We start from the raw sequence: 24,931 nt of genomic DNA, 5'->3' as shown, positions 1-24,931 counted from the left end.
GCAGGGAGCGGGAGGAGACTGAACGGCCCCCGAGTAGTCAGAGGCTTCTGCCCGGTGGGTCCCTCACCAGAGTCTGAGGGCCCCCTGCCCTCCATCAGCCCCCCAGGCAGCAGAGTCTGAGGGCCCCCTGCCCTCCATCAGCCCCCCAGGCAGCAGAGTCTGAGGGCCCCCTGCCCTCCATCAGCCCCCCACGCAGCAGAGTCTGAGGGCCCCCTGCCCTCCATCAGCCCCCCACGCAGCAGAGTCTGAGGGCCCCCTGCCCTCCATCAGCCCCCCAGGCAGAAGCGTCCCCCGCCGGGGCTCAGAGCACAGGACGCAGCCCAGAGCAGCTGGCTTTCTGCTGTCTCTGCCTCCAGAACAGGCTTGCGGGGCTGGGACCTACTGCCGCACGGGCTCTGGGGGCACCTTTAGTCCACGTTTTCAGGGCAGGAGGTGGGGGCTCCTTGTCGGAGCTCTGGTAGACCAGAGTTGTCAGCAACTCGCAACCTGAGGTTGACCGTTGACACCAGCACAGGGGCTAAAATTCTCAAAAGTAGAGGCCTTCATCTTCTGATTCTTAAATCCTGTCCCTTGGAAATAAGATACTGAAACCCCATAGTCTGCATCAAATGTCACAGGAGTGAAACTGGTGAGCTGTTCTGATTTTGTGACTTTGGCCTGCGGGGGCAGGCAGGCAGGTGCCCTGGCCCAGCCCTTGGCCACTCAACCACCAGACTGTCCTGTTCACGACAGGTTCATGATTAAGAGGGCACAAGGGAGAAAACGATTTGGGATGAAGAATTTTAAGAAAAGATGGTTCCGCCTGACAAACCATGAATTTACCTACCAGAAAAGCAAAGGTAACAAGAAAAGGTCACTTTTTAGGTCACATATTTTATTCCAAGGGACCAGAGCCTCCTCTTGGGCCCCGTGGGGTCCAGATTGCTTTTGGGGTGAGCACTTCCTCACACGGGAGGCGGGGGCTCCAAGAGGGTGGCTTGGGTGGCGTGGGGAGCGGTCGGCCCTCCATGGCTGAGCGTGGGGGGGTCAAGGTCTCGGGGCGGACACTTTTGTCCCATGTGGGTGGCCCGGTCTGGATGGTGGGCATCCCCAGGGGACTCGAGGCCTGTGGGAGCCCGCGGGGAGACCTGCAGGGAGACCGGCCCCCCTGGCGCTCACGGCGCGCTCTGCCGCAGGGGACCCGCCTCTCTGCAGTATCCCCCTCGAGAACATCCTGGCCGTGGAGGCGCTGGAGGAGGAGTCCTTCAAGATGAAGAACGTGAGTCCCCGCCCCGCCCCCGCCCCTGGTCCTGGTCTGTTCCTGGGCCCGTGAAGCAGAGAGCCCACCCTGCCTGTCGGGTCGGCCAGGACCCGTGGGGTTTCTCTCAAAGTCAGCTTTGGGTGGAGGCCGTGGGGCCCCCCATCCTAATGGACCTCCCACAGGTCCGCCTCTGCTGGCCATCTGGACACTGGCAAACAGCTTGGGGACCCCTGCTTTGCCTTTACTCCCCCGACACCGTGGGGACCATGGGGGTGGGGGATAGTGCCTGAGTTCTGCCTGGTGAGCACCTCCACACGCTGGGGAGGAGGAAACACGTGCCCACCCCCACCGCATGGTCACCGCGTCCCTCCTGTCCCCCTGCGAGGCTCCGAGGGGGGCCAGGGTCCACACTGGGTGCCAGGACGACCCGCTGTCTGAGGGGCTGGCCTCCGGAGGGCAGGTCCCTGCAGCCTCGTGAGGGCACCGTGGGGTCCTGGCCCTGCGTCCCACCTCCCTCAGCTGTCTTCCCAGAGCCCGATCCGAGGGCTTTTCTGGGTTGTCTGTTTTCCTCAGAAAATCTGCGTGCTTAGGTCCTGTTTATCCTGTCTGCTGCCGTTCTCTGCTCTAATTAAGTCCTGTTTATCCTGTCTGCTGCCGTTCTCTGCTCTAATTCTGCTCCTAATTTTTAAAATATTTTTTCTATTTTTTCAGTTTCATTAGATGCATTTTGTGTAAGTTGTGTGCAGTCTTTTTTGAAGGCAGATGGAATGTAAATACTAATAGATAAAACTTGAAATCCTACACACGATTCGCTGATCTTCCTAAGAGACCCTGACTGTGACCGGGGGGGTGGCGGACAGCGTGGGCCCCGCCATCCAGCCGTCAGTGGGCAAAGGCCCCTCGGAAGTGTAGGCATCTGCTCGGGGGCCCCAGCCTGAGCCTCTCTTCTCTGAAGCTTGTCTCCGTGTCCCGAGGGCTGGGTAAATGGAGAGACGGCCCCACTGGGGTCTCCCTGAGGAAGGTGGTGGCCAGGACACCCCTTCATCAGGTGGATGGAGCAGGCAGGGACCACCTGGCCGGGCGGTCAGCTCCTGCGCCCTCCTCTGCAGACGATGGTCATCCTCAGGGTGGTCACAGGCCAAGCAAACGGCAGGTGCAGCAAGGGGCTCCGTGTAGCCGGTTCCCTCTTATGTGTGAGTCGTCGTGGTTTATGGTTCGGGGGACGGTCTGGTTGAGCAGGACCCTGAGGATACCTGACCGAGGATGGTCATCTGGAGCTCTTTGCACAAAGGACACTCCCGTGAGGAGGGGTTTTGCTTCAGTGTTCAGACAAGTTGCCTCCCGTGCCCTTCGGGCACTGCTGGAGCCTCGGTGGGCTCAGTGGGGTGCTCTCTAGGCTTTAGGCGTCTGCATCCTCCAAGGTCACTGAGCGCCCTCGTGTCTAGAGACCACTCCCCCATGACTATCCCGAGGAGGGGGGCCTGGAGCTGGCCGGGAGCTCACCCCCTCACATGGGGGCAGTGCTGGCCTGGGCCGACCGTGGGGCCCCAGACCCGCCTCCCATCTTCATGCCGCTGCCCCAAGCTGCTGCCGCAAGCCCCTCCAGGCTGAGCATCCGGTGTCTGCCAGTCCCTCTCCTGGCTCGCAGACCCCAGCCAAGTCTGGTCCGCCCACCCACATCCATCTGCCGCCGGCGCTGGGCCCCTGCAGGAGGTCTGGTTTGCGTAGCTGCATCCAGCCGCACAGGGTGGGTCTGCCTGGCCTCTGTCTGGTCTGAGGCCGACCCGCGGCCGCAGAGGGTTAGTTGCTGGCTAGACGATGGTAAGAGGCAGTTGCCCTCGTCCTGCGCTGGCTCCTCCCCTTGGCTCCCTGCCCCGCCCCCAGGGCGATCTGAGGTTATTTCTTGGGCTGGGAGGTGGCCTCATGGCAGGTGCGAGGGTGTCCGTGGGCCTGAGGGATGTCAGCGCCCTTGTCCTGCCTGTGTGTGTCTGCACAGCATCGCGGCCCCTCCCAGGCTGGTGACAGGTCCCCCCAGAGTGGGGCTGGGGACAGCCTGCTCCCAACGTCCAGGGAAGGACGCAGTGTGGAGCCGTGCCCTGTAGCAACCGGAGCCGCTCATTCCATCAGGTGTAGAGTGATTCCTTAATGATAATAATTAGAACTATTATGAGAAGTATTAGAGGAAATTCCTAACTTCAGAGTTAGCCCATGGGAACCACCTCTGTGGAGGCAGCAGGAGGAAAGGACTCTGAGTGCCTTCCTCCGGGTGTTGCCTCTGTCGGGGATGGAGCTGTATACAGATTGTGCAGTTTGCGGCCTGTGCAATGGTGCTTGTGTGCGTAGGCCGGCCAGAGGAGCCTTGGCTATCCACTCAGGAACCTGAAGTCCAAGTCCTCTGGGAGCCCTTCACACCCTGTTCTCTTCCTTCACTGGGCACACCTCCCCACCTTGCAGAGGCCACCCTGGGCTTTGACATCCTGACTCTTGGCCCCCTGTGCCCTCTGACAAGTCCAGCCTGCCAGCCCTCCCAGGGTCAAGCCTGCCGACCTCCCTGCCCTTCTGTGGGCGGCATGGCTGTGTCTACTGGGAGGTGCCAGCCCTTGCTGCCCCAGGGCCTTTGCCCCTGCTGCTCACTGTCCCCACTCAGCTCAGTTAGCTCCAGGCAACCCATCCGATTGCAGCTGGAGGACCGTTTACCTAGAGGTTCTCTCCTGACTCTCGCTAGGCCTCCTCCTTCACACAGCCCAAGTGCTCTGAGTTCACTCTTGTCTTTCTGGCTGTCTAGACGCTCACAAGAGCAGAAACTCCATTTGGGCCACTGAGTCCCCAGAACTTTGGACAATGCCTTGGGCTTAGGATTGTTTGTTGAGTGAATAATAAACAGGAAAGGCAGTGGAAGTTCTGAGAAGCCTCAGGGGGGACATAACATCTGCCTGGAGGGCGGAGGAGGGGCCCCTGAAGTGGCAGGCTGGGAGGGGCACCTCCCAAGTGGACAACAGCATGTGCGCTGGTCCTGGAGCCGGTCTGGGGTCGCAGATGGGAGGATGGACAGGTCTGCTGGGGTATATCTTGCACAAAGCCTGTCTCACTCAAGGAAGGAGGAGGTCCAGGGAAGCTGGCACTCTTGTGTAATGGCCACATCCACTTCGGCCATCCTGGGGGCAGGCCAGCAGTGCACCTGGGGCCCAGGAAAGGCAGCGCCTGGCCCGGCTGAGCAGGGCTGAGCCAGCCAAGCCTCACCGCTCACCTCGCTCCCACGCGTCCTGGGCAGGGTGGCACGGCCGGCCGCGGCCCTCACGGTGCAGGCGGGGGCTCTGCCGTGCGCTCCCCTGAGCCCTCCCCGCTCTCAGATGTTCCAGGTCATCCAGCCCGAGCGGGCGCTGTACATCCAGGCCAACAACTGCGTGGAGGCCAAGGCCTGGATCGACGTCCTTACCAAGGTTAGCCAGTGCAACCAGAAGCGGCTGGCCGTCTACCACCCGTCCGCCTACCTGAACGGCCACTGGCTGTGCTGCAGGGCCTCCTCGGACACGGCCGCGGGCTGCTCCCCCTGCACCGGGTAGGTCATGGCTGCCGGTGCCCCAGCCCCGCAGGGGTCAGTGAGGGGCCAGGGCCTCCATCTTTAGGGGCTGCTAAATGACCAGCATCACAGTTGACCCTGCTCCTCTCCACCGGCTCCCGGCAGCGGCCTCCCAGCAAACATCCAGCTGGACATCGATGGGGACCGTGAGACCGAGCGCATCTACTCCCTCTTCAGCTCATACATGAGCAAACTCGAGAAGATGCAAGGTGAGGAGGGGCCGGGGGAGCCAGCGTGGCAGGCTTCTGCAAGCTGGGTGGTGTTCTGGGGGAGTTACTTTAGTAACAGTTTCTGTGGCTAATTTTAGGCTGGCGTTTAGCCTGCAGCCTCTGAACTGCCAAATTCTTGAGAAGAGCCTGTCTTAGTAGCTCCCGCGCCCCCAGAGGGCTTCATTCGTCCGTGTTTCCCAGAGAGACGCGAGCGTGTGTGTGGACCCGTGTGAGTGTGTGTGCATGAGTGTGGACCTGTGTGTGAGCATGTGTACGTGTGTGTGGACCCATGTGAGTGTGTGTGCATGAGTGTGAAACCTTGTGTGTGTGAGTGTGGACCTGTGTGAGTGTATGTGTGCATGAGTGTGGACCTTGTATGTTGTCTGCATGAGTGTGGACACTTGTGAGTGAATGTGTACATGTGTGTGGACCCGTGTGAGTGTGTGAGCATGAGTATGGACCCATGTGTGAGCGTGTGTGCATGAGTGTGTACCTGTATATGTGTGTGTGCATGTGTGTGGACCTTGTATGTTGTGTGTGTGAGTGTGGACCCTTGTGTGAGCATATGTGAATGACTGTGGACTGGTATATGTGTGTGCATGAGTGTGGGCCTGTGTGTGAGCATGTGTACATGAGTGTGGACCCATGTGAGTGTGTGCACATGTGTGTGGGCCTGTGTGTGAGCGTGTGTGCATGAGTGTGGAACCTTATGTGTGAGTGTGGAACCTTGTGTGTGTGAGTGTACATGAGTGTGGACCCATGTGAGTGTGTGCACATGTGTGTGGGCCCGTGTGTGAGCGTGTGTGCGTGAGTGTGGAACTTTATGTGTGTGAGTGTGGAACCTTGTGTGTGTGAGTGTACATGAGTGTGGACCCACGTAAGTGTGTGTGCATGCGTGTGGACCCGTGCGTGAGCGTGTGTACCTGCCCAGCAGCTCCAGGCGTGTCAATGCAGCTTCGTCTTTATGGGTGTTCATTGCTCTTCTTGCCCTACTGAACTAAGCAGTGTAGGTGGGACAAGTCAGGAGGCCCGGGGGCTTGGTTGGGCTGCATCACGAGAGGCAGGTGCAGGACGGATCCCCAAGCCATGCCCCGGGGCCGGCACTCTCAGAGCTGGGGTCAGACAGCCTGCAGTAGGCCCTGAAGCCCCCGGAAGGAGCCTGGAAACAAGGCTGTCAGACTCTTCCTTCTCATCCCCTCATCCGGCCCGAAAGTGTCCGTGTGGCCTGAGGCCTGGAGGGCGCCTTACCCTGCTTTGACAGGCACGCAGCTGCCTGTCCGTGAGCTCGGCCCACTGTTCTCATGCCCACCTCCCTCTGTGCCCAGCACCACGCTGCAGACCCCTGCGCCCTTACCCCTGACACACCCCCGGTCTAACACCCCCGTGGCCTGTGGGTTCCCCTCCCCCCGACAGCCTGTGCTCATCTCTGTCTCTTCGATGATTGTTGTCTCAGAGAGCTTCACCTGTGATGCACGTGAGCCTTGAGAAAAGAGGCTGGTGTGACTCATCCCCATGCCCGGCACACAGGAGGTGCTCGGTACCTGTTTGCTGGATGGATGGATGGACGGACGGTCAGATGGAAAGGGGTCTTGAGCACCCCGCCTCCTCCTGGGCAGCACTGATCTTGACAAGCAGGGTTCACAGGATGTCAGTAGGATCAGGGACCCTGCCCCCCACTTCATGAAGGCACCGAAGCACTGAGTCACTTTCCATGGTCTTCAGGCCTCTGCCTGGAACCTCAGCGCTTTCTTGAGGCCGATAGTCTGCCTTCAGAGGCTCTCATCCTTTTGGGATCTTGTCTGTGTTCACCAGACTGCCCTGAGCACTCAGCCCGTGGCTTGTGATGTACCAAGGCCACTGCCCTGAGCACTCAGCCCGTGGCTCGTGATGTACCAAGGCCACTGCCCTGGAGAAGCAGCCTCTCGGGGCTTGGAGGGGGCTGCGTCACTGTCACCCGTCACCCCTCACAGCAGGGACCCCACCGGTGCTCCCCTGGAGCTTGGTGATGGTGCAGCCGGAGCCTCGGGCGGGCAGGCCCAGCGCAGGGCTGGCAGGATCCCTGCTTAGGGGCGGGCGTGGGGCCCCAGCTGCTGGTCAGAGCTGTGCGGCCGGGGTCCTAGTGATGGTGACCGGCCGCCCCTGCTGTGCCCCAGGCACAGACCCAGTCATCGGGGCCTGGGGAGGGCTCAGGGTGACTCCAGACACAAAGCAGCGCTGCCCGCAAGCCCAGGGCCCCCGTCCGCCCAGAGACCAGAGCGGGCCTGACCTTCCATCTCGGGACGCAGACACTGCCCCGTGGCTGGGCCTGTGGGTCTTTGTGTGCTGCGTCACCTGGCCGTTGGGTGTCCTCCCGACTTTGAGTCTCTGATCCCCGTTGTCACCTGGCAGAGTCCACCTCGCCGCCCTCTGGCCCTCAGGATGTGGCTGGCCCACCGGAAAGTCCGCCTGTTGGCCTGTCCCGCGTCTGCCCTGTGCTCCTCGTCATTCCTGGAGCTGTTTCATAAAACCATGCCCGCTGCCGGCGGGCCTCAGCACACAGTCCAGCGCTGCCAGGCTCGGTTTTGGGAGCCTGTTAAAGCGGAGCGGGTGAGCTCCCTGGCCTCCGGATGCTCAGGGTCTGTTTTCGGTCCAGTCACAAGTCTTGTGTCTGACATTGGGCTAAGAATTAAGACCTGCTCCCCCAGCCTAGCTTTGGGGCCTCCTCACAGCCTCTCCTCGCGCCCTCCCGTCCCCTGGCCGCGCTCCCGTCCCCTGGCCGCGCTCCCGTCCCCGGCCGGTTCCCGTCCCCTGGTCGCACTCCCGTCGCCCCGGCCGCGCTCCCGTCCCCCGGCCGCGCTCCCGTCCCCCGGCCGCGCTCCCGTCCCCTGGTCGCGCTCCGTCCCCTGGCCGCGCTCCCGTCCCCTGGCCGCGCTCCTGTCCCCGGCCGGTTCCCGTCGCCCTGGGATGGCGCAGTGCTGCTGCTGCTCAGGCGCTCAGTCAGGTCCGAATCTGGGCAGCCCTATGGACTGCAGCCCGCCAGGACCCTCTGTCCGTGGGATTCTCTAGGCAAGAATACTGGAGTAGGCTGCCATGCCCTCCTCCAGGGAATCTTCCTGACCCAGGTGTCGAACCTGGGTCTTCTGCATTGCAGGCAGGTTCTTTATCACTGAGCCACCAGGGGAGCCCCCATGCACAGACCTTAATTCAGAGCCACGTTGGTGTCCCCTGTGAGACCAGCTGGCACATCACCCACCATGCAGCACCGATTTCCTCCTCTAGGAACCGGCCCCACCGACCAGGCTGCTCCAAGGGCTGCATAGTCACCCTGTGGGGTGGTTCATGCAGCCCCCATCCTAAGGCGGCCTGGGTCTCCCTGCCTGTGCCCTGTGCCCACCCCTGCCCCCCACCCTCGGGGTCTCCCTGCCTGTGCCCACCCCCGGCCCCGTCCATCTCCCCAGTGTGGTCCTTCTGTGATTCCCATCCTGCTCTCAGCAGCCCTATCTCCCAGCAGGGCTCACTGAGGCTCAGCACTTCAGTGACTTGCTCAAGGCCAAGCATCTGGCACAGCAGGGCTTTGGGGAAGAGATGCAGGCCCAGCAGGCGCAGGCGTGCAGCTGCTGTGTCCCCCCGACTGGTGCCCCCAGGCCTCTGCTTCTTTGCCCCTGACGTGTGGACCCTCATCTTCCTCACACCATTTTCCCTTTTCCCTTGAAATTTTAAATCTTCTCAGTTTCTCTTTGCACAGACTCGTGGTTTTTCAGTAAGAATTAGGAGATTCCTCTGAGTTAGTAAAGGCAGTGAAGCTTTCTGTGACGGTGGCGATGACAGTAGTGATGATGGAGGGGATGATGGTGATGAGATGGTGGTGGTGATGAGGGGGATGATGGAGGCGATGATGGAGGCGGTGATGGAGGGGATGATGGAGGCGGTGATGGAGGGGATGAAGGTGATGAGATGGTGGTGGTGATGAGGGGGATGATGGAGGGGATGATGGAGGTGGTGATGGAGGGGATGAAGGGGATGATGGAGGGGATGAAGGTGATGAGATGGTGGTGGTGATGAGGGGGATGATGGAGGTGGTGATGGACGGGATGATGGAGGGGATGATGGTGATACCAATGGAGGTGGTGATGGAGGGGATGATGGAGGGGATGATGGTGATGAGATGGTGGTGGTGATGAGGGGGATGATGGAGGCGATGATGGAGGTGGTGATGGAGGTGGTGATGGAGGGGATGAAGGTGATGAGATGGTGGTGGTGATGAGGGGGATGATGGAGGCGATGATGGAGGTGGTGATGGAGGGGATGATGGAGGGGATGATGATATCAATGGTGGTGGTGATGATGGTGTAATGTTGGTGATGGAGGTGATGAGGTGATGTTGACGATGAGGTTTATGATGGTGATATCAATGGTGATGATGATGATGGTGGTGATGCTCTGCATCACAGACCAGGGTGAGGGGCCTGATGCTGGTCCACCTGGGCCAGGCACCAGGAGCACAGGACTTGGCTCAGGTGTCTGGGGTCAGATGGGGTCCTGGAGGCCATAGTGTGGTCTCCAGCAAGAGCGAGGTGGTCTCAGGAGAAGCTACCTGTTGAGCAGGGGAGGCAGTGTGCCCTAGAAAGCTGCCAGTGCAGACTGGCCGACAGAAGGCTTTATGACCACCCTGTGCCCTGTGCGTACCCCTGGCAGGGCACCTTCACGAAAGTGGATGGAGCCCGGCGCCCCTTCTCAGGTGGGGTTTCCCTGAGCACATCTGCCCAGGCTGACTGACCCTGCCTGGCCCAGGCTCTAGGAGGGTTTGGACCCTCAGGCGGAGGTGCCTGGTGGCCCCCAGCCTCACGGGCATCTCTGCAGCTCAGGGGCCTGACTCTTAGTGGCTTCTGTTTTGTGTGCATTTGCACGAGCGGTTGGTCCTTCCTGGCGTGCTCTTGGGCGGCCTGTCTGGGCCCCCCACACTGACCTCAGCCCTCCCTGGCACTGCAGAGGCCTGTGGAAGCAGATCCGTGTATGACGGGCCAGAGCAGGAGGAGTACTCCACATTCATCATCGACGACCCCCAGGAGACCTACAAGACGCTGAAGCAGGTCCTCGACGGGGTCGGGGCCCTGGAGCAGGAGCATGCCCAGTACAAAAGGGACAAGTTCAGGAGGACCAAGTACGGAAGCCAGTGAGTGTGGGGCCTCAGCGGCACGGGGAGCCGGGGGGGATGCCTCGGACCACCTGCCTGTGGACAGGGACCACCTCGGACCACCTTCCTGCCTCCTCCAGAGCACGTCCCTCTGGACTGTGTCCTGGAGCAGTGCCTTCTACCCCCACACCCAGACCCTCAGGCCCCCAGGCTCCCTGCCTCCAGGAGGCACCCCAGCCTCTCTCCAGGCTGGCCGTGGACCCCACCCCACATCCTGGGAGAGATGAACGGCAGAGATGCAGACTGACCCAGCCACCTGCGCTCCACGCCACTGGCTGCAGGCGGCTCAGCCAAGGGTCCCTCTCCTCCTGCTCTGAGTATGGGGTGATGAGAATCCATGAGCAGTTGGAGCCCACAGACCCATGCAGAGCTCACCCAGCACACACCTGGCATGGGCCCAGTCCCCCTCCCTGCTCCCCCTTCCTTCCAGGGAGCACGTGGGTTTGGTTTGGGAAGGGAAGGGGGCCTCTGGAAGAGACCCCAACTCTGGCCAGGCTGCAAGGGTGCCCAGCGTCTCCAGGAATGCCAACCGTGTCTGCTCCCGGCTCCACAGACACTCACATCACCTTCCAGACCCTCTAACACCCTCTGTCAGAGCCCACATCAGCCGTGTGAAGATGCTGCCTTTTCCTAAACATGGCAGACCCACCTTGTTGGAAACAGCCATGACTTACAGCTGTGCCAGCATCCATAGCCAACGGGGCACAGCACCGCGGTGCCCGCTCCCAGAGCTCACGGTCCGCACACACCTGCAGGACGAGCCCCACCCCCTGGGGCTGGGCTCACGGTGGGCACTTCCCTGGGTGGTTTCGGGCTGACTTCTTCCCTTGCTGGTCTGCCTTTTTCGTGCATGTTACGAGGGTTGTGCTTCACAAGCCAAGGTAGGAGCAGGCAGTGAGAGTTCAGAAGTGTGCCAGGCACGGGGCAGCCCATGCTCACGCTCCTGTCCCCACACTCTGTAGGGAGCACCCCATTGGAGACAAGAGCTTCCAGAGCTACATCAGGCAGCAGTCTGAGACCCCTGCCCATTCCATGTGAAGCCTCTGCACAAGCTCTCCCAGGATGGCAGCCTGAGCTGCACCAGAAGAGCCGTGCTGGGGGAGGAGAGAACCAGACCAGAGGGCAGCTCGTCGGACCTCCAGCTCACGAACTCCTGAGGCTCCCGGGCCACCTCCGGGCGGCCGTGCACTTGGTCACGTTGGTGGCAGATGAGCTGGCCCTCCCGGAACACGGTGCTGGCAACACCACAGCCTGCAAGGCACGTGCCCTTGTCACACGCACGTTTGTCTCTACGGCTAAGGCTCTGCTTCACCTGAGCGGGGACGTCCTGAGCATTACTCTCCTGTGAGCCTGCTGTCCGGGCGGCCACCAGCACAAGGCCTCCGGTTTCAGCCTTGACGTTGGTGTTACCCCTGGCCGGAGGGTCAGAGCCACACGGAGATCCCGGCTGGAGGATGGCCTCGATCTTCGGGGGCAGGGGTCCTCTTGCAGAGATTTCCTCGGGGTCCCAGCCTTCATTCCCTCCGTGCTGCTGAAATGCGTCCACCCCGCTGCCACATCAAGGAAAGCTGCGTTTGCTGTCAGTGGGGCTTAAAGTAGAATGCCACCCTGGTGGGAGTTTGGGGAAGTTTGCAAAAATGGAAATGTGCATTATTTTCAAGCTGTTTTTCTTAATGTTTTTAAAGAACCATTTTAAATTAGCTTTTTGATATAAAGTGTTAATAACTTGGAACATCCAAGCCTCTACCATTCAAGGGAGGTGCCACCTTAGGACAAAAAGGGAATGGGGGTGTCTCATGGGGGACAAAGCCTCAACACAAGGCCTCCAGTTTCAGCCTTGACATTGGTATCACCCCTGGTCGGAGGGTCAGAACCACACGGAGATCCCAGTTTGAAGACGGCCTCGGTCTTTGGGGGCAGGGGTCCTTTTGCAGAGATTTGGTGACAAAAAAGGGAATGGGCGTGTCTCATGTCAGCGAGTCAAGTCCCCAAGAGAAAAGGGAGGGGGAGCCACTGGGCCAGCGCTGGGTGGCCTCGGGAACAGACACCTGGCCTGGGCAGAGCTGCTGCCTCTGATGCCCTGAGGTCAGCCAGGCTGAGCCTGAATTTGGAAAGCCCCATTAGGACCCCTAGCACCCGGTACCCTGTGCCTGGAGATCCAGATGGCAGATAGAAATGTTACCAGTTGTCACAAATGGTGAAAGAAAATGTTGCAAAAAAGAAACTTGCATCACACAACTATTAGGCTGCTCCAAACAGCAATTTTTAACATGAATTTGTAACTTAATGTTTCTAAGATACTAATGATGTGCGATGTATTTTACTGGCTAATTAAAACAGACCTTTTATTCTTTCTGAGACTGACTTGGTTTCCCAGGAGCACCGACTGATAATATGCACCTGTGGAGATGGGGGTGGGTGGTGGAGTGGGGCAGGAAAGGAGTTTGATGACATGTGATGGCAGGTGAGGTTCCCCTGATGACCAATGGGGTCCTCATGATGACGGGTGGGATCCTTCTCATGACAGGTGAGGTGCCTCTGATGACGGAGGCGGTCCCCCTGATGACAGGTGAGGTTTTTCTGATGACAGGTGAGGCCCCCCAGTGACAGGCGGGGTCCCTTGAGGACAGGTGAGGCCCCGCAGTGACAGGCGGGGTTGGCTGGCAGGTCCGAGGCCTCCTGTGAGCCACGGTGCTATGAGACTTCAGGGATGGATGTGGGAAATGGGGATCAGTCACTTTGGCTTCATTCTGAACATTGACAACACACAGTGCTGTCAGCCGGGTGCTCAAGGAACCTCTGCTGTGACTCGTCCCCATGGTCCCAGAGGAGAAGAAAAATCATTACTGAATAGATCATCAGAACCTTTCTGTTAGGCTGTGTTATAGGCTGACTGTGCCCCACACAGTGTGAAACCCTGACCCCCAGGACCTCATAGAGTGACTGCGTTTGAGATGGGCCTTTAAAGGGGAGACGAAGGCTACCTGAGGTCCCTCGGGGGCCCTGGTCCAGTCTGACTGGTGTCCTTTTAAGAAGAGGCGATTAGGGCTGAGACACGTACAGGGACGACCCCGTGAAGACGTGAGGAGCAGCATCTACACTCGAGGAGAGAGGCCTCCAGAGAGCAGCCCACCCCGTGCCTGGACTTCTGACTCCAGGCTCCAGACCCAGAGCATCTGCTGTGGACACTGCCCGAGCCCTGTTTAAGGACATGCCAGCAAAAGGCCCCACTTAAAAGGCAGGGAAGCGTTTCGTCAGCACAGTTCTGAGGAGCCTGTCCCCAGGTGGCGCCCACCCCCTTGACGTCACATTTGAGCGACTCTCCCCTTGTCTGGTGTGGGGAGGATGCGGACGCCACCAGGGCCCAGACCACCAGCCAGGTCGTGTCACCACCGCCCCCCAAGTCCTTCGTCCCTGGGAAGAGTCAAAGGATTCACTGAAGGCTCAGCAGACACGGGACCAGGAGCCCTGGGAGCCGTGTGCCGGCCCCCACCACTGGCCCTCTGTGCCTCTGCTGCGGCCGGGGGCCCGGGGAGGCCACTCGGAGCCACATCCTGGGGCCGGGCACTCTCTGGCCTCTGCCCCTGTGGTGATGTCACAGGGGCCACCTAGCAACAGGGCCGGTGCCCGTGGGCAGCTCCCTGCAGGGCAGAAGCCATGTGCTCCGGCTGAGGGCCCCTCAGGAGCACCGCCCCCCACTCTGCTGTGACCGGAAGGCGGGGAGGATGGACAAGGACGGCACGACCACCCACAGGAGGCACCGGCCCGGCCCCGGCGCCCCTCCCATGGGTGTGGGCCCCGCACACCTCAAGGCAGCCAGTGAGATGGCCGAGCTGCAGCGGAGCCGGAGTGTGGGCGGCCTGCTCCAGAAGGGGGACCCACCGAGCTGCATCAAGAAGCTGTGCAAGGAGCTAGGTGGGGGCAGGCGGCTCACCCCGAGCTAACGCGGGCCCCCAATCCCTGCACATGGGTCTGTGGGGGGCCATCCTGGGGGTCGGAGGCTGCAGGGGCCCATCCTGGGGGCCGGGGGCTGTGGGGGCCCATCCTAAGGGCCAGGGGGCTGCGGGGGCCCATCCTGGGGACCAGGGGCTGCACGGGCCCATCCTGGGGCCGGGGGCTGCGGGGGCCCATCCTAAGGGCCAGGGGGCTGCGGGGGCCCATCCTAAGGGCCAGGGGTTGTGGGGGCCATCCTGGGAGCCGGGGGCTGTAGGGGCCCATCCTAAGGGTCATGGGGCTGCGAGGGCCCATCCTAAGGGTCATGGGGCTGCGAGGGCCCATCCTAAGGGCCAGGGGGCTGCGGGGGCCCATCCTAAGGGCCAGGGGGCTGTGGGGGCCCATCCTGGGGGCCGGGGGCTGCGGGGGCCCATACTGGGGGCTGGCCCAGGGCTTCAGGGGGCCTGCTGTAAGCTCTGCGGAGGGCAGGAGAAAGGGGTGACAGAGACCTGGCCCTGTGGCCTGTGAAGGCATCGAGTACTTTGGGAACACCTCTGGCTCTTGAGGTGGCGCGGAAAGTGTCTCGGATTCATAGTGAGGCCCCAGGGCGAGCCTCGATTCCGCTGTGGAAAGCAGGAGCCTCACGGGGCAGCAGGGAACCCATAGGGCTGGCGCCGCCCCCACACACGGCACGAATGAGGCTTTTACGTTGCAAGCTGCACGTTTGCGTATTGTGTTGTGTGTTTCCCACTCCAGCGTGTTTCTAACCCCGGAAGTGGGCAGTGGTGTGCCCAAGGTGGGGATGAATGCTCGAAACGCACTGGTGCTGATGTGGACCTGCCCCTCGAGGGTCAGCTACCCCGGGGCAGCTGGCCCAGAGCTGGTGGAGAGATGGGCGGGTTGCCACTCATCGGCGGGGGCCCTAGATCGTAGTTCTCCTGAGAAGGCCACGCCAGCAAGCACCCTTTGCCAAGACCGTCATTCAGGCCAAGGAAAAGAAACAGTGAGCAGGAATGTGATTTGCTTGTCAAGCCCTAGGAATGCCTTTAAGAGGTCGTGGTGTAAAAATACTTGTTATCTCAGCTGAAAAATCCAAAGCTGTGTTGGTGGAGGAGGTCACAGCACAGAGGCCACTCCATCTCCCCCACATCCCACCGTTAACATCCGAGCATGTGTCAGGCTCTCAGGAGGGCTGAGTCTCCGAGAGGAAGCCAACCCGTAACCTGCTCAGAAACACTTCAGGTGGCTATGGTGTCTCTCCGGTGACACTGGCCTCAGACCTTCCCGTCCAGCACTGCGGAATTTCCCGAGGCTGGATAACCAGGAGTGCCAAGCTGAGCCTCGTTCCGCCCTGTGCCCACCTGTCCCAAGGTCCCAGGCCCAGGAGGTCCCGGGCAGCACAGAGGAGCTGGAACACAGAGCCGGCCTCGCTGTCCATGTGGTCAAATGGAACAAGACGTGGCCCCCCTGAAGGAGCTCTAGAGACCCTCCCGGCCTCGACGCTAGCATGCAGGGATCATAAGGGAGGAGGCTGATGCTGTCTGACCTGCGGCTGTAGAGACCACGAGGTCACAGATGGGGGGGCCGCGGACACACCAGTCCAAAGGTGCAGGAGCCGCTGGAAGCCGCAAAGCCGCCGATCAGCCCCTGCCCCCGACAGCCCTCTTGCAGGGCGTGGCCAGGAGGAGGAGGGCCATTCCGAGGGTGGGCTCTGGGCCTCGGGCTGCTCCACGTGGTGGGACCTGCTGAGATCCGCGGGCTGGAGGAGGCTTTCCTGCTGTGAAGGGAGTGAGGGGCACCCTGGCTGCAAGGCAGGGTCAGTGAGGTCGTGCAGAGGGTTCTGCGATGTCAGCCCCTCGCCACCTGGCCTGCCCACCCTCTGCGCTCATCCCAGACCTACGGGGGCGTCTCAGTCTTGGACAGTGATCTGTGAGTGGTGTGAGGGTCGCTTAGAGCCCAGCTGAAGGGAGGCAGCAAAGGGGGTGCTCTCCCTCTGGGCCAACTGCTGACCCCCTGCACCCCGTCCTGAGGCTGCTTGTGGGGCCCAGGGGAGCAGCCCTCCCATCTGCCCGGAGATCATTGCAGACCCTGCAGACATGCCCAGAACCCGGGTGAATGCAGGATTGTCCTTAGAAGGCAGACGGGAGACCCACCAACACATGAGAGTCTCCCTTTCTGACGATGGTGCCCTGGAAGAAAAGGCGACTGTTGCTCATTCCACGGCTGCGGCAGAGCAGAGAAGAACCAGCTCTTCCTGCTGATGCTTCCTCCCCTGTCAGTCCACGCAGGAGGAGGGGGCAGTGGAGAGCATGTGGGCCAGCCCGTGCCCAGATACGTGTGCACACCTTCACACACACGTGTGCACACACTCACACACATAGGGCTAGGACGCTAGCACACACGCTGCACACATATACACAGGGACATGTGTGCCGACATACACATGTGCACACACCCATAGACGTGCACATACACATACACATACACATGTGCACACACCCATAGACGTGCACCAGCACACGTGCTCACACACTGACACACGTGGCAGCACACACATGTGCAAACTTGTGCACACACAGACACGTGCCCCAGCATGCAGGCTCACACGTGTGCGTGCAGGCTAGGGGCTGCTGAAGATTTTCCAGAAGTCACATGTAGCATTGCCTGCAAACAGCGGCTCCTGAGCCTCCGGGCCTTCCTGCTGAGAGCAGCCGAGCTCTGAAACATTCTCTGAAGGCCCGCTGAGGCTGTACCCTTGGCCTTCAGGACTTTGTCTCTGGGTGGCCAGGGCCTGCCTGGGGGACAGCAGAGCACAGGTCAGCAGGTGCCCTGGAGCCCATACGGGTGCTGGAAATGGAGAAGGACGCACAGCACCCAGTTCTCACCTGCAGGGAACCCAGCCCAGAGGCGAGGGAATGACCCAGACCGGTGGGCTTGGTGTGGGTGCCGAGCACCAGGGAGGCCAGGCCAGGCAGAAAACTCCCTCCGCGGAAGGTCACTTAACCCTGGGCAGGGGGCCCAGGTCCCCGTGAAGGATGGCGCTGGAGGATGTCAGGAGCCAGGGACACGGGCTCGGGGCCAGGGGAGGGACAGCAAACGAAGCGGCACAGCTGGCAGGGCTCCCACGAGGGGCTGGCCCTGACCCCCTCCCTGGCGGTGCCCCCAGCCGCGAGGCCTGCGAGCTGAAAAGACCCTGAGTAGCTGATCTGGCCACCAGATTCTGTAGGAAACCCTCCAGGACCATGGCCACCAGAGGCGTCCTGCCGGGCGTCCTGCCGAAAGCATTCTTTAAAGCTGGGAGCCTCCCGAGACTGCGCTGGCTGCAGGGCCAGGGCCCAGGGTGTGCGTCAGGCTGTTGGTGGGAACCGGGCCACTGGGGGGGTTCCAGAGTGGCCACGGGGCACCTCAGGCTCAAGGGGGCTGCAAAGTCGTGGGGCTGGAGCATGGCAAACTTGGGGCCCTTCTGAGGGTCCTCTGGGGCCCCAGGGCCTATGGGAACCCCCACTGCAAACTCCGAGCTCCGGAGCGAGTTGCCTGCATCTCACCAGGAAGCCACGGCCTCCTGCCCGGAACTCAGGACTCACGCTGCCCCAACAAGGCCCTGAGACGCGGCCCCCCTGCTCCCCGTGTGTGAGGCACCCTGCTCTGCTCACGGACAGACACCCCCAGTCAAGAACCCGCCCCCGCAGCACCCCAGGGCCACTGTGGCTCAGATGCCACCACCGGGGGGTCGCGCGGCCCACTGGCCGCAGGCCGAGTGCCCCCCGCCCCCACTCTGCTGCCTCCAGGAGAACACAGCAACACCACAGGCCCCCTCAAGTTCCACTGAGGGGGCGAGGCCCCGCGGGGACCCCCTCAGCCCAGCTGCGATCCCTCAGGGCCCCTCACTAGCCTGCAAAGTACTGATGGGGACGTCAGGGCTGGAGGCCTCCCGGGCGAGGATGCCGGGGGACTTGGGTGCACACAGGGGTGGCAGAGCCGGGCTCCCCACGGGTGGCCATCAGCGTCCTTGCAGGCTGACTGCAGCCCTGCTGCCCCTCCTCAGAGTCTGAAGACCCGGGGAAGGACGTCAGGAGCGAAGCAGAAGATGCCAGCTGGTAAGCAGCCTCAGCACAGCGGAAGCAGCAGTGCAGACGCGTGCAGGAAGACGGGAGGCAGGGCGGGAGCGAGGCCTGGAGGCCCTGAAGGAGGGCAGCGGGCTCCAGGGAGGCTCAGAGGGGCGGGTCACCCAGCAAACAGCAGCTCATCTTGGCTCAGCCCAGCACCTCGGCACTGGCACCTGTCTCTGCAGTCCTTCCCCAGGATCTTCAGAAAGCTTGCCGCCCGGGAGGCTGCTGGGGCCTCGGGTGACCCTCACGCTGGGCGGGTCTGGGTCGGAACGGCCCCTCGGAGCCCTGCATCCCTCATGCCTCTGCACCTCCTCCTCCCCTGGGCCTGCCTTGCCCACCGTCCCCGCCCCTCTGCCAACGCAGGGGCACCGCACGGGCTCCCAGGGTTAGGGTTAGGGTTAGGGTTAGGACGAAGCCGTCTCCCAACTCTATCCACCCCCTGCAGCCAGGCCAGCCTGGAGGACAAGCAGGACGGGGGCCAGGATGCCCGCGGGCAGGCGCCGGAGGATGCGAAGGTGGAGGAGGCCAGCACCTGCCGCGAGCAGCCGGCCGGAGGGGAGGGCGCGGACGAGTGCGCCCCGGAGGACGAGGTGGGCCGCGGCCCTCGCACCTGCGGCCAGCCCCCAGCTCAGCCCTGCCCCTTTTGCCCAGCCTGTCCCACCTCCTCTTTACAGGAACTGGAGCCCGAGTCCATCAAGCTAGACGACCTTCTGGAGAAAGAGGCAAGAGAGTCTCGCTTCAGTGGCGGAATCAGGCGGGGAGGCCGCGGGGCGCGGTTCTGCTGTGGATGCCGGTCAGTCCCCCAGGTGGAGCCGGGCTTGCGGTCTAGACCGGCCCCGAGCTCCCTTGGCACCGGGCCTGTGCTCTGCCCTAGGGCGCCTTAACCCCAGCTCGCAAAACAGCGCTGTGCTCAGGGAGCAGGGAGTCCTGACCGAGGCACCCTCAGCTCAGCCTTGTCGGGGAGACCCAGTCTGGCCCGCAGCCTGGGGTACAGCCCTCCCTGGACACCGCCCTCCCCCCAGGAGGGGCTTTCCTTCCCCCCCATGCTCATTGGGGTGGAGAGGAGCTGGGCGGTTATGCCAGGGTTTACGCCGGAGGCCCTGGGCCTGCGTCCGGGGGTTCTGGGGTTCCCTCCACTCCCAGTGTCAACCAAGGCGCTACCAGAGAAAGCACTTTCAGGGCTGAGCCAAGGTGCCTGAGGGGCAGAGACGGGGCAGCCACCACACAGCCCCTGGGTGTGCGTCTGTGCACCGGGCGGAGGGGCGCCTTCAGCGGGGCCCGGGGGCGTGTGTGGGCCTGCAGCGACCGCCCAGCTCTAGGTGCGCCTGCTCACCCAGGCTCTGGTTCTCAGCAGGTAAAGGTGGGGGCCCTTCTGGGTCCTCAGGGGCCCGATACAAGGTGTCTGAGGCTGCGGGGAGGGGGGGCCAGACCTCCCCGCCCTCTGCCAGGGCTGCCGTGGAGGCCTCACCAGCCCCACTGCCAGCAGCTCCCACCACCCACAGCCAGGGACGGAGACCCCGGGGCGACGAATGCCCAGACCTGAGCACCGCGGGGCTTGAGCCCACGCCCCTCCCAGGAAGCTACGCTCCCCCGGCTCAGCCACGCCCGTCATCCATGCGTCTCTGATTTCCCTCCACAGAAACCATCTGTGTTTGTGGAGATTGACCTGGGAGACCGTGCCGAGGAGGTAAAGTGCCAGAGCCAAGAAAGCCCGGCCACCCTCAGGAGGCAGCCTGCTCGGGGCCCGCAGCGGTCCCGGGACCATGCCCAAGCAGGGTGTGCTGGCCCCTGAGGAGAGACGGGGCCCGGGGTTGGAGGACTGGCCTGGGGACCAGAAGGCACCTGGCCTCTTTCTCAGTCCCTCACACCAACCCACACGCATTCCTGCACCACCAGAGGCCCCAGGGCCTGGGTCAACCCTCAAGGTGCCCAGGGGCCTCAAGAACCTCTTGTGGGATTGTGCTGGGGTGGCGAGCGGGTCCAAGCCAGGAGCAGGAAGACTTAGTCTCCACATGCAGGGAAGGCTCACACAAGTCACCATGCCCTTCAATGCCTCAGTTTTATCATCTGCAAAATGGGAATCTTAATGCCGCAGCCCAGCGTTGTTCTACAGTGCCCTCAGAACACTGCCTGGCGCCCAGGGAGCCCCAGTATCAGGTACCATCTTCACCACCACCACCATCACCCCTGTCTCCACCATCATCAACCACCACCCCACTCACTGTCTCCATAAGCGTCAGCATCGCCATCAGCACCACGGCCACCGTCACCACCTCCGACACCACCGTTTCAGCACCACTCTCTGTAAACGGAAGTGGTTGACCCAGTGGCCTGATTGGGCCTTTCCAACACAAATAGTCTCTGTTTCTCTTGTTGTGAGTAGCCATCTCTTTGGAAGCTTTCTCTAATTCTCTCTTGGCAAAAGTAAGCCCCTGCCTCGGGGCTGCTCCTTTCCAGATGGTACTTCCTAGCTCTTTGCCCTCAGAACATGATGCATGGTGAAGAGAGTTGGTTACTGACTCACCCCAAGGTTACCGAGGGGACAGGGTTCAGGGACTCAAGAAGGTTCAGCCAGGGCAGAGCTGGGACTGAGGGACCAGGCCTTCTGACTTGCATTCCAGGGTCAAGGGCACGGCTCCTTGGTCTGGGTCCCCTAGTTAGAAACCCCCGCCTGACGGAGCCCCGCAGCGTGGGAGGACGCTCGGGGCCGTCTCCATACCCCCTCTTGTTCTCGGCGGGCCCAGCAGGTCCAGCCTCAGTCCCTAATGCCTCCCACCCCACAGGTGGTCACGTGCATCATGAAAGAAGAGAAGCGGTCCCAGAGGGACATGGGGGATGTGTCAGAGGACGAGTGAGTGAGGCGTCCACTCAGGGGGGCCTGGGGGGCAGGGGGGTGTTTGTGCCAATACCTCCACCCTCCCGGGTAGAGATCGTGAGGCTCTGAAGCCAGGACGATGTGCAACGCTTGCCCAAGGGCTTTGGGTTGGTGGTATTTTAAACGATACAGAGAAGCGCAAAGAAGAAAATAGCAGTTCATCCACTTTTCACCTGAATCAACTGTATTAATATCTTGGATGATTTGCTTGCACAGTTTTAAAAAGGAAAATTTCTCTATTCACCTTGTAAAACTGATAGTCATTTAAAATAAATGAAGCGACATGAAGTAGCAAAACAGAGAGGAAAGGTTTAAAACACCCATGTGCCACCAACTAGAAACAGTGGGGCGTGTGGGCGCCTGGGCCCCGAGGGGCCAGAGCAGAGGCTGGAGCACGGGTGAGCGGGGGCAGGGGGCCCCGGCCACGCTCCTGCGCTTCCAGACGTGCTTGGCCGCAGCACCCAGGCCCTTTGCGACTTGGCAGTGGCTGTTGCTGCCTCTCCCCGGGCTGGGCTCCAGGGGGACAGTGTCCTGTGAGGAACTGTCACCCCCAAGTCTGCGCTGACCTCTGCTCACATGGCCAGGCACACAGCTTTACCAAGGTGTCAGGACTGCCTGGCATAGCCTCAGATCTAGGCTTGCCAGGAAAGTCTTCCGTAAGCTAACGTCTGCTTTTCTCATTTCTTACTGGACGTGGTGATGGACTTGGTCACCCTGGACAGCCTGGCAGCTCCTTTTCTGCCCCAGGCCAGGCGGGCCCAGGCCCACCTCTCAGCCTCTGGGTCTGGCTCCCACACTCTGCTCAGCTGCCCCAGAGAACCTGTGGATGGGCCATGCCTAGGAACCAGGCCTCGGCAGCTGGCAACTGCTTGACGGACAGGACAGGGTCTGCTCATGGGGGGTGCCTAGATACACGCCAGGGAGGCGGGGTCACCTGCCTGCTCACTTGCAGCCTCAGTCCGTCCAGTCAGCCCCCTTGGGCACCCAGGTGCCTGTTAGAGGCCCATTGGGCACTTTGGCCCAGAGCCATGGAGGTCCCTATGAAAAGGAGTGCCATCTGACCCCAGAGACAGCCTTGGTTGGAAGTGGAACCCCCAGAGTCCCCCCTAACAGGACTAGGCACAGGCCGCAGTGCTCTGGAAACACTGGCTGTCCACCTGTGACGCCTCTTCATGCTGGGCTGTGGATGGACGGGGCATCAGGCTCAGCAGGCCCTCAAGACCTCTCGGGCTCAAGGGGCTCCTGTTGGAATGGAGATGTCGAGGCAGAAGAGGGGAGGGCCCCAGAGGGGCCTGGGAGCTGTCTCTGGCTGGCGAGCTTATCCACGCGGAACTAGTGGGAGGGGGTAGGGTGCCTCTCACCCCCTTCCCTTGGCCTCCAGGTCCAGGACCAGCTGGGTGTGCTGCATCCCGTACTCCACCAGAAAAAAGGTGAAGCAAAGCGCGTAGCCTGGAGAAGGTAATTCAGGCTCGGGGAGGGGCCGAGCTGAGGGAGGGGCAGAGCATGGCGTGGGGCGGGCGGAGGGCAGGCTGCCTCCCGGGTCCTACCCCAGACCTGCCCCTCTGGCCAGTAACTGGGCCTCCACATGGCTCCTGGACCAGCCAGACCGGGTGGAGCGAGGACGCAGACAGCTGTCCTGAGACACCAAAGGAGCCTGCTTCAGAGGCGCCATGGCTGCTCCACACATGATGCTCCACCACTGGGAAGCGATGAGACCATCCTTTAAACACGCAATAAAAAGTGAATGAAAGATGTTGTACTTCTCAAGGGCCCCATCCCTTCTTGCCACAAATCTTGTCCCACAAAATGTACATCAGGGAAGAGAAGCAGCTCAGGGACTTATCTCCCAGGTCATGTGGTAATACCTCCAGGTCTTGTGGTCACACCTCACAGGTCACTTGGTCACACCTCCCAGGTCACGTGGTCACACCTCCCAGGTCACGTGGTCACACCTCCCCTCCCAGGTCACGTGGTCACATCTGCCCTCCCAGGTCACGTGGTCACATCTCCCCTCCCAGGTCACGTGGTCACATCTCCCCTCCCAGGTCACGTGGTCACACCTCCCCTCCCAGGTCATGTGGTCACACCTCCCCTCCCAGGTCATGAGGTCACACCTCCCCTCCCAGGTCACGTGGTCACACCTCCCCTCCCAGGTCATGAGGTCACACCTCCCCTCCCAGGTCACGTGGTCACATCTCCCCTCCCAGATCACGTGGTCACACTTCCCCTCCCAGGTCACGTGGTCACACTTCCCCTCCCAGGTCACGTGGTCACATCTGCCCTCCCAGGTCACGTGGTCACACCTCCCAGGGCATGTGGTTACACCTCCCCTCCCAGGTCACGTGGTCACACCTCCCCTCCCAGGTCACGTGGTCACACCTCCCCTCCCAGGTCACGTGGTCATACCTCCCCTCCCAGGTCACGTGGTCACATCTCCCCTCCCAGGTCACGTGGTCACACTTCCCCTCCCAGGTCACGTGGTCACACCTCCCCTCCCAGGTCACGTGGTCATACCTCCCCTCCCAGGTCACGTGGTCACATCTCCCCTCCCAGGTCACGTGGTCACATCTCCCCTCCCAGGTCACGTGGTCATACCTCCCCTCCCAGGTCACGTGGTCACATCTCCCCTCCCAGGTCACGTGGTCACACCTCCCAGGGCATATGGTCACACCTCCCCTCCCAGGTCACGTGGTCACACCTCCCCTCCCAGGTCACGTGGTCATACCTCCCCTCCCAGGTCACGTGGTCACATCTCCCCTCCCAGGTCACGTGGTCACACCTCCCAGGGCATGTGGTCACACCTCCCCTCCCAGGTCACGTGGTCACACCTCCCCTCCCAGGTCACGTGGTCATACCTCCCCTCCCAGGTCACGTGGTCACATCTGCCCTCCCAGGTCACGTGGTCACACCTCCCAGGGCATGTGGTCACACCTCCCCTCCCAGGTCACGTGGTCACACCTCCCCTCCCAGGTCACGTGGTCATACCTCCCCTCCCAGGTCACGTGGTCACATCTCCCCTCCCAGGTCACGTGGTCACACCTCCCAGGGCATGTGGTCACACCTCCCCTCCCAGGTCACGTGGTCACATCTCCCCTCCCAGGTCATGAGGTCATGCAGCACCTCACTTAGCCCCAGACGCCCAGGGGCCTGGCCTCAACCACAGCTGCCACCAGGGCACTGAGGGACCTGGGCATTGGTCCCTAAAGGCCAAGGGGCAGGCGTTCCTACAGCTGGACTGGGAGCCCTGAGGACCACACGGAGGAAATGCAGCCACAGGGAGATGCCGCCTGCAGGGGGAGGGAGGCAGGACCAGGAGGGAAGCCTCACCAGGGAGACCCCGCGAGGTCTGTGGCTCCTTTGTCCAACCAGCTGGGGGCTTGGCAGCCCACCTCCGGCCATGTGTCTGACTCAGCCCAAGACTGAGGACGCGGCATCACAGCGCCTCATGAGGACGCATCCACGGCCTCCACCAGTAGGCACAGCCTCCCAAGCAAGCACCCCCTCTTCCCTGCCCCTGGGTGGCAGCTCCCAGCCCTGGCACCTGGCCACCTAGATGGCCACTGAGAGAAGCTTCCAGAGAATTGGCCAGAGGAGGCCACAGGCCAGGAGTGTGACTGGTCCTCAGCCAATACTCTCCCTGTCCATCCCTGGCCACCACGGACAGCTGGCCTTGTTCAGACCCATGGAAGAGTCCAGTGCAGGGCAGCCCCACATACGTGCATGTCTGGCTGCAGGTGACCTTCACCTCCTGGGTCAGCTGGGGCGCCTGCAGGGAGCCAGTCAGGGCGGCCCGTGAGAACCGGCAGGACGGT

At 61.9% G+C, this 24,931-nt stretch overlaps 2 protein-coding genes across 4 annotated transcripts in view; both read left to right on the top strand.

Moving 5' to 3' along the window:
• Window positions 1-12,502, top strand: part of RASA3 (RAS p21 protein activator 3) — an 82,820-nt gene extending 70,318 nt beyond the window's left edge. For 2 of the 3 annotated variants that reach the window (XM_055543085.1, XM_055543087.1), the window contains 6 exons: window positions 733-839; window positions 1,176-1,258; window positions 4,591-4,799; window positions 4,926-5,029; window positions 9,998-10,181; window positions 11,165-12,502. In XM_055543085.1, coding sequence (XP_055399060.1) covers window positions 733-839; window positions 1,176-1,258; window positions 4,591-4,799; window positions 4,926-5,029; window positions 9,998-10,181; window positions 11,165-11,240 — 763 coding nt within the window. In that variant the 3' untranslated portion in view covers window positions 11,241-12,502. The remainder of the gene's footprint in view (window positions 1-732; window positions 840-1,175; window positions 1,259-4,590; window positions 4,800-4,925; window positions 5,030-9,997; window positions 10,182-11,164) is intronic. The other variant, XM_055543086.1, reaches the window with a different exon arrangement.
• A 1,425-nt stretch (window positions 12,503-13,927) lies between these two features.
• On the top strand, window positions 13,928-22,577 carry C12H13orf46 (chromosome 12 C13orf46 homolog). Its single transcript, XM_055541891.1, has 7 exons — window positions 13,928-14,117; window positions 18,181-18,232; window positions 18,690-18,834; window positions 18,919-18,966; window positions 19,884-19,931; window positions 21,028-21,095; window positions 22,501-22,577. The coding sequence occupies exons 1-7, from the start codon at window positions 13,928-13,930 to the stop codon at window positions 22,565-22,567; spliced, it is 618 nt and encodes a 205-aa protein (XP_055397866.1). The 3' UTR covers window positions 22,568-22,577.
• The last annotated feature ends 2,354 nt before the right edge of the window (window positions 22,578-24,931 follow it).

This window comes from Bubalus kerabau, chromosome 12 (genome assembly GCF_029407905.1).
Source record: "Bubalus kerabau isolate K-KA32 ecotype Philippines breed swamp buffalo chromosome 12, PCC_UOA_SB_1v2, whole genome shotgun sequence".
Taxonomy (NCBI): Eukaryota; Metazoa; Chordata; class Mammalia; order Artiodactyla; family Bovidae; genus Bubalus; species Bubalus kerabau.
Note: the sequence above shows the minus strand (reverse complement) of the source record. Positions and strands in the feature narration are given on the sequence as shown.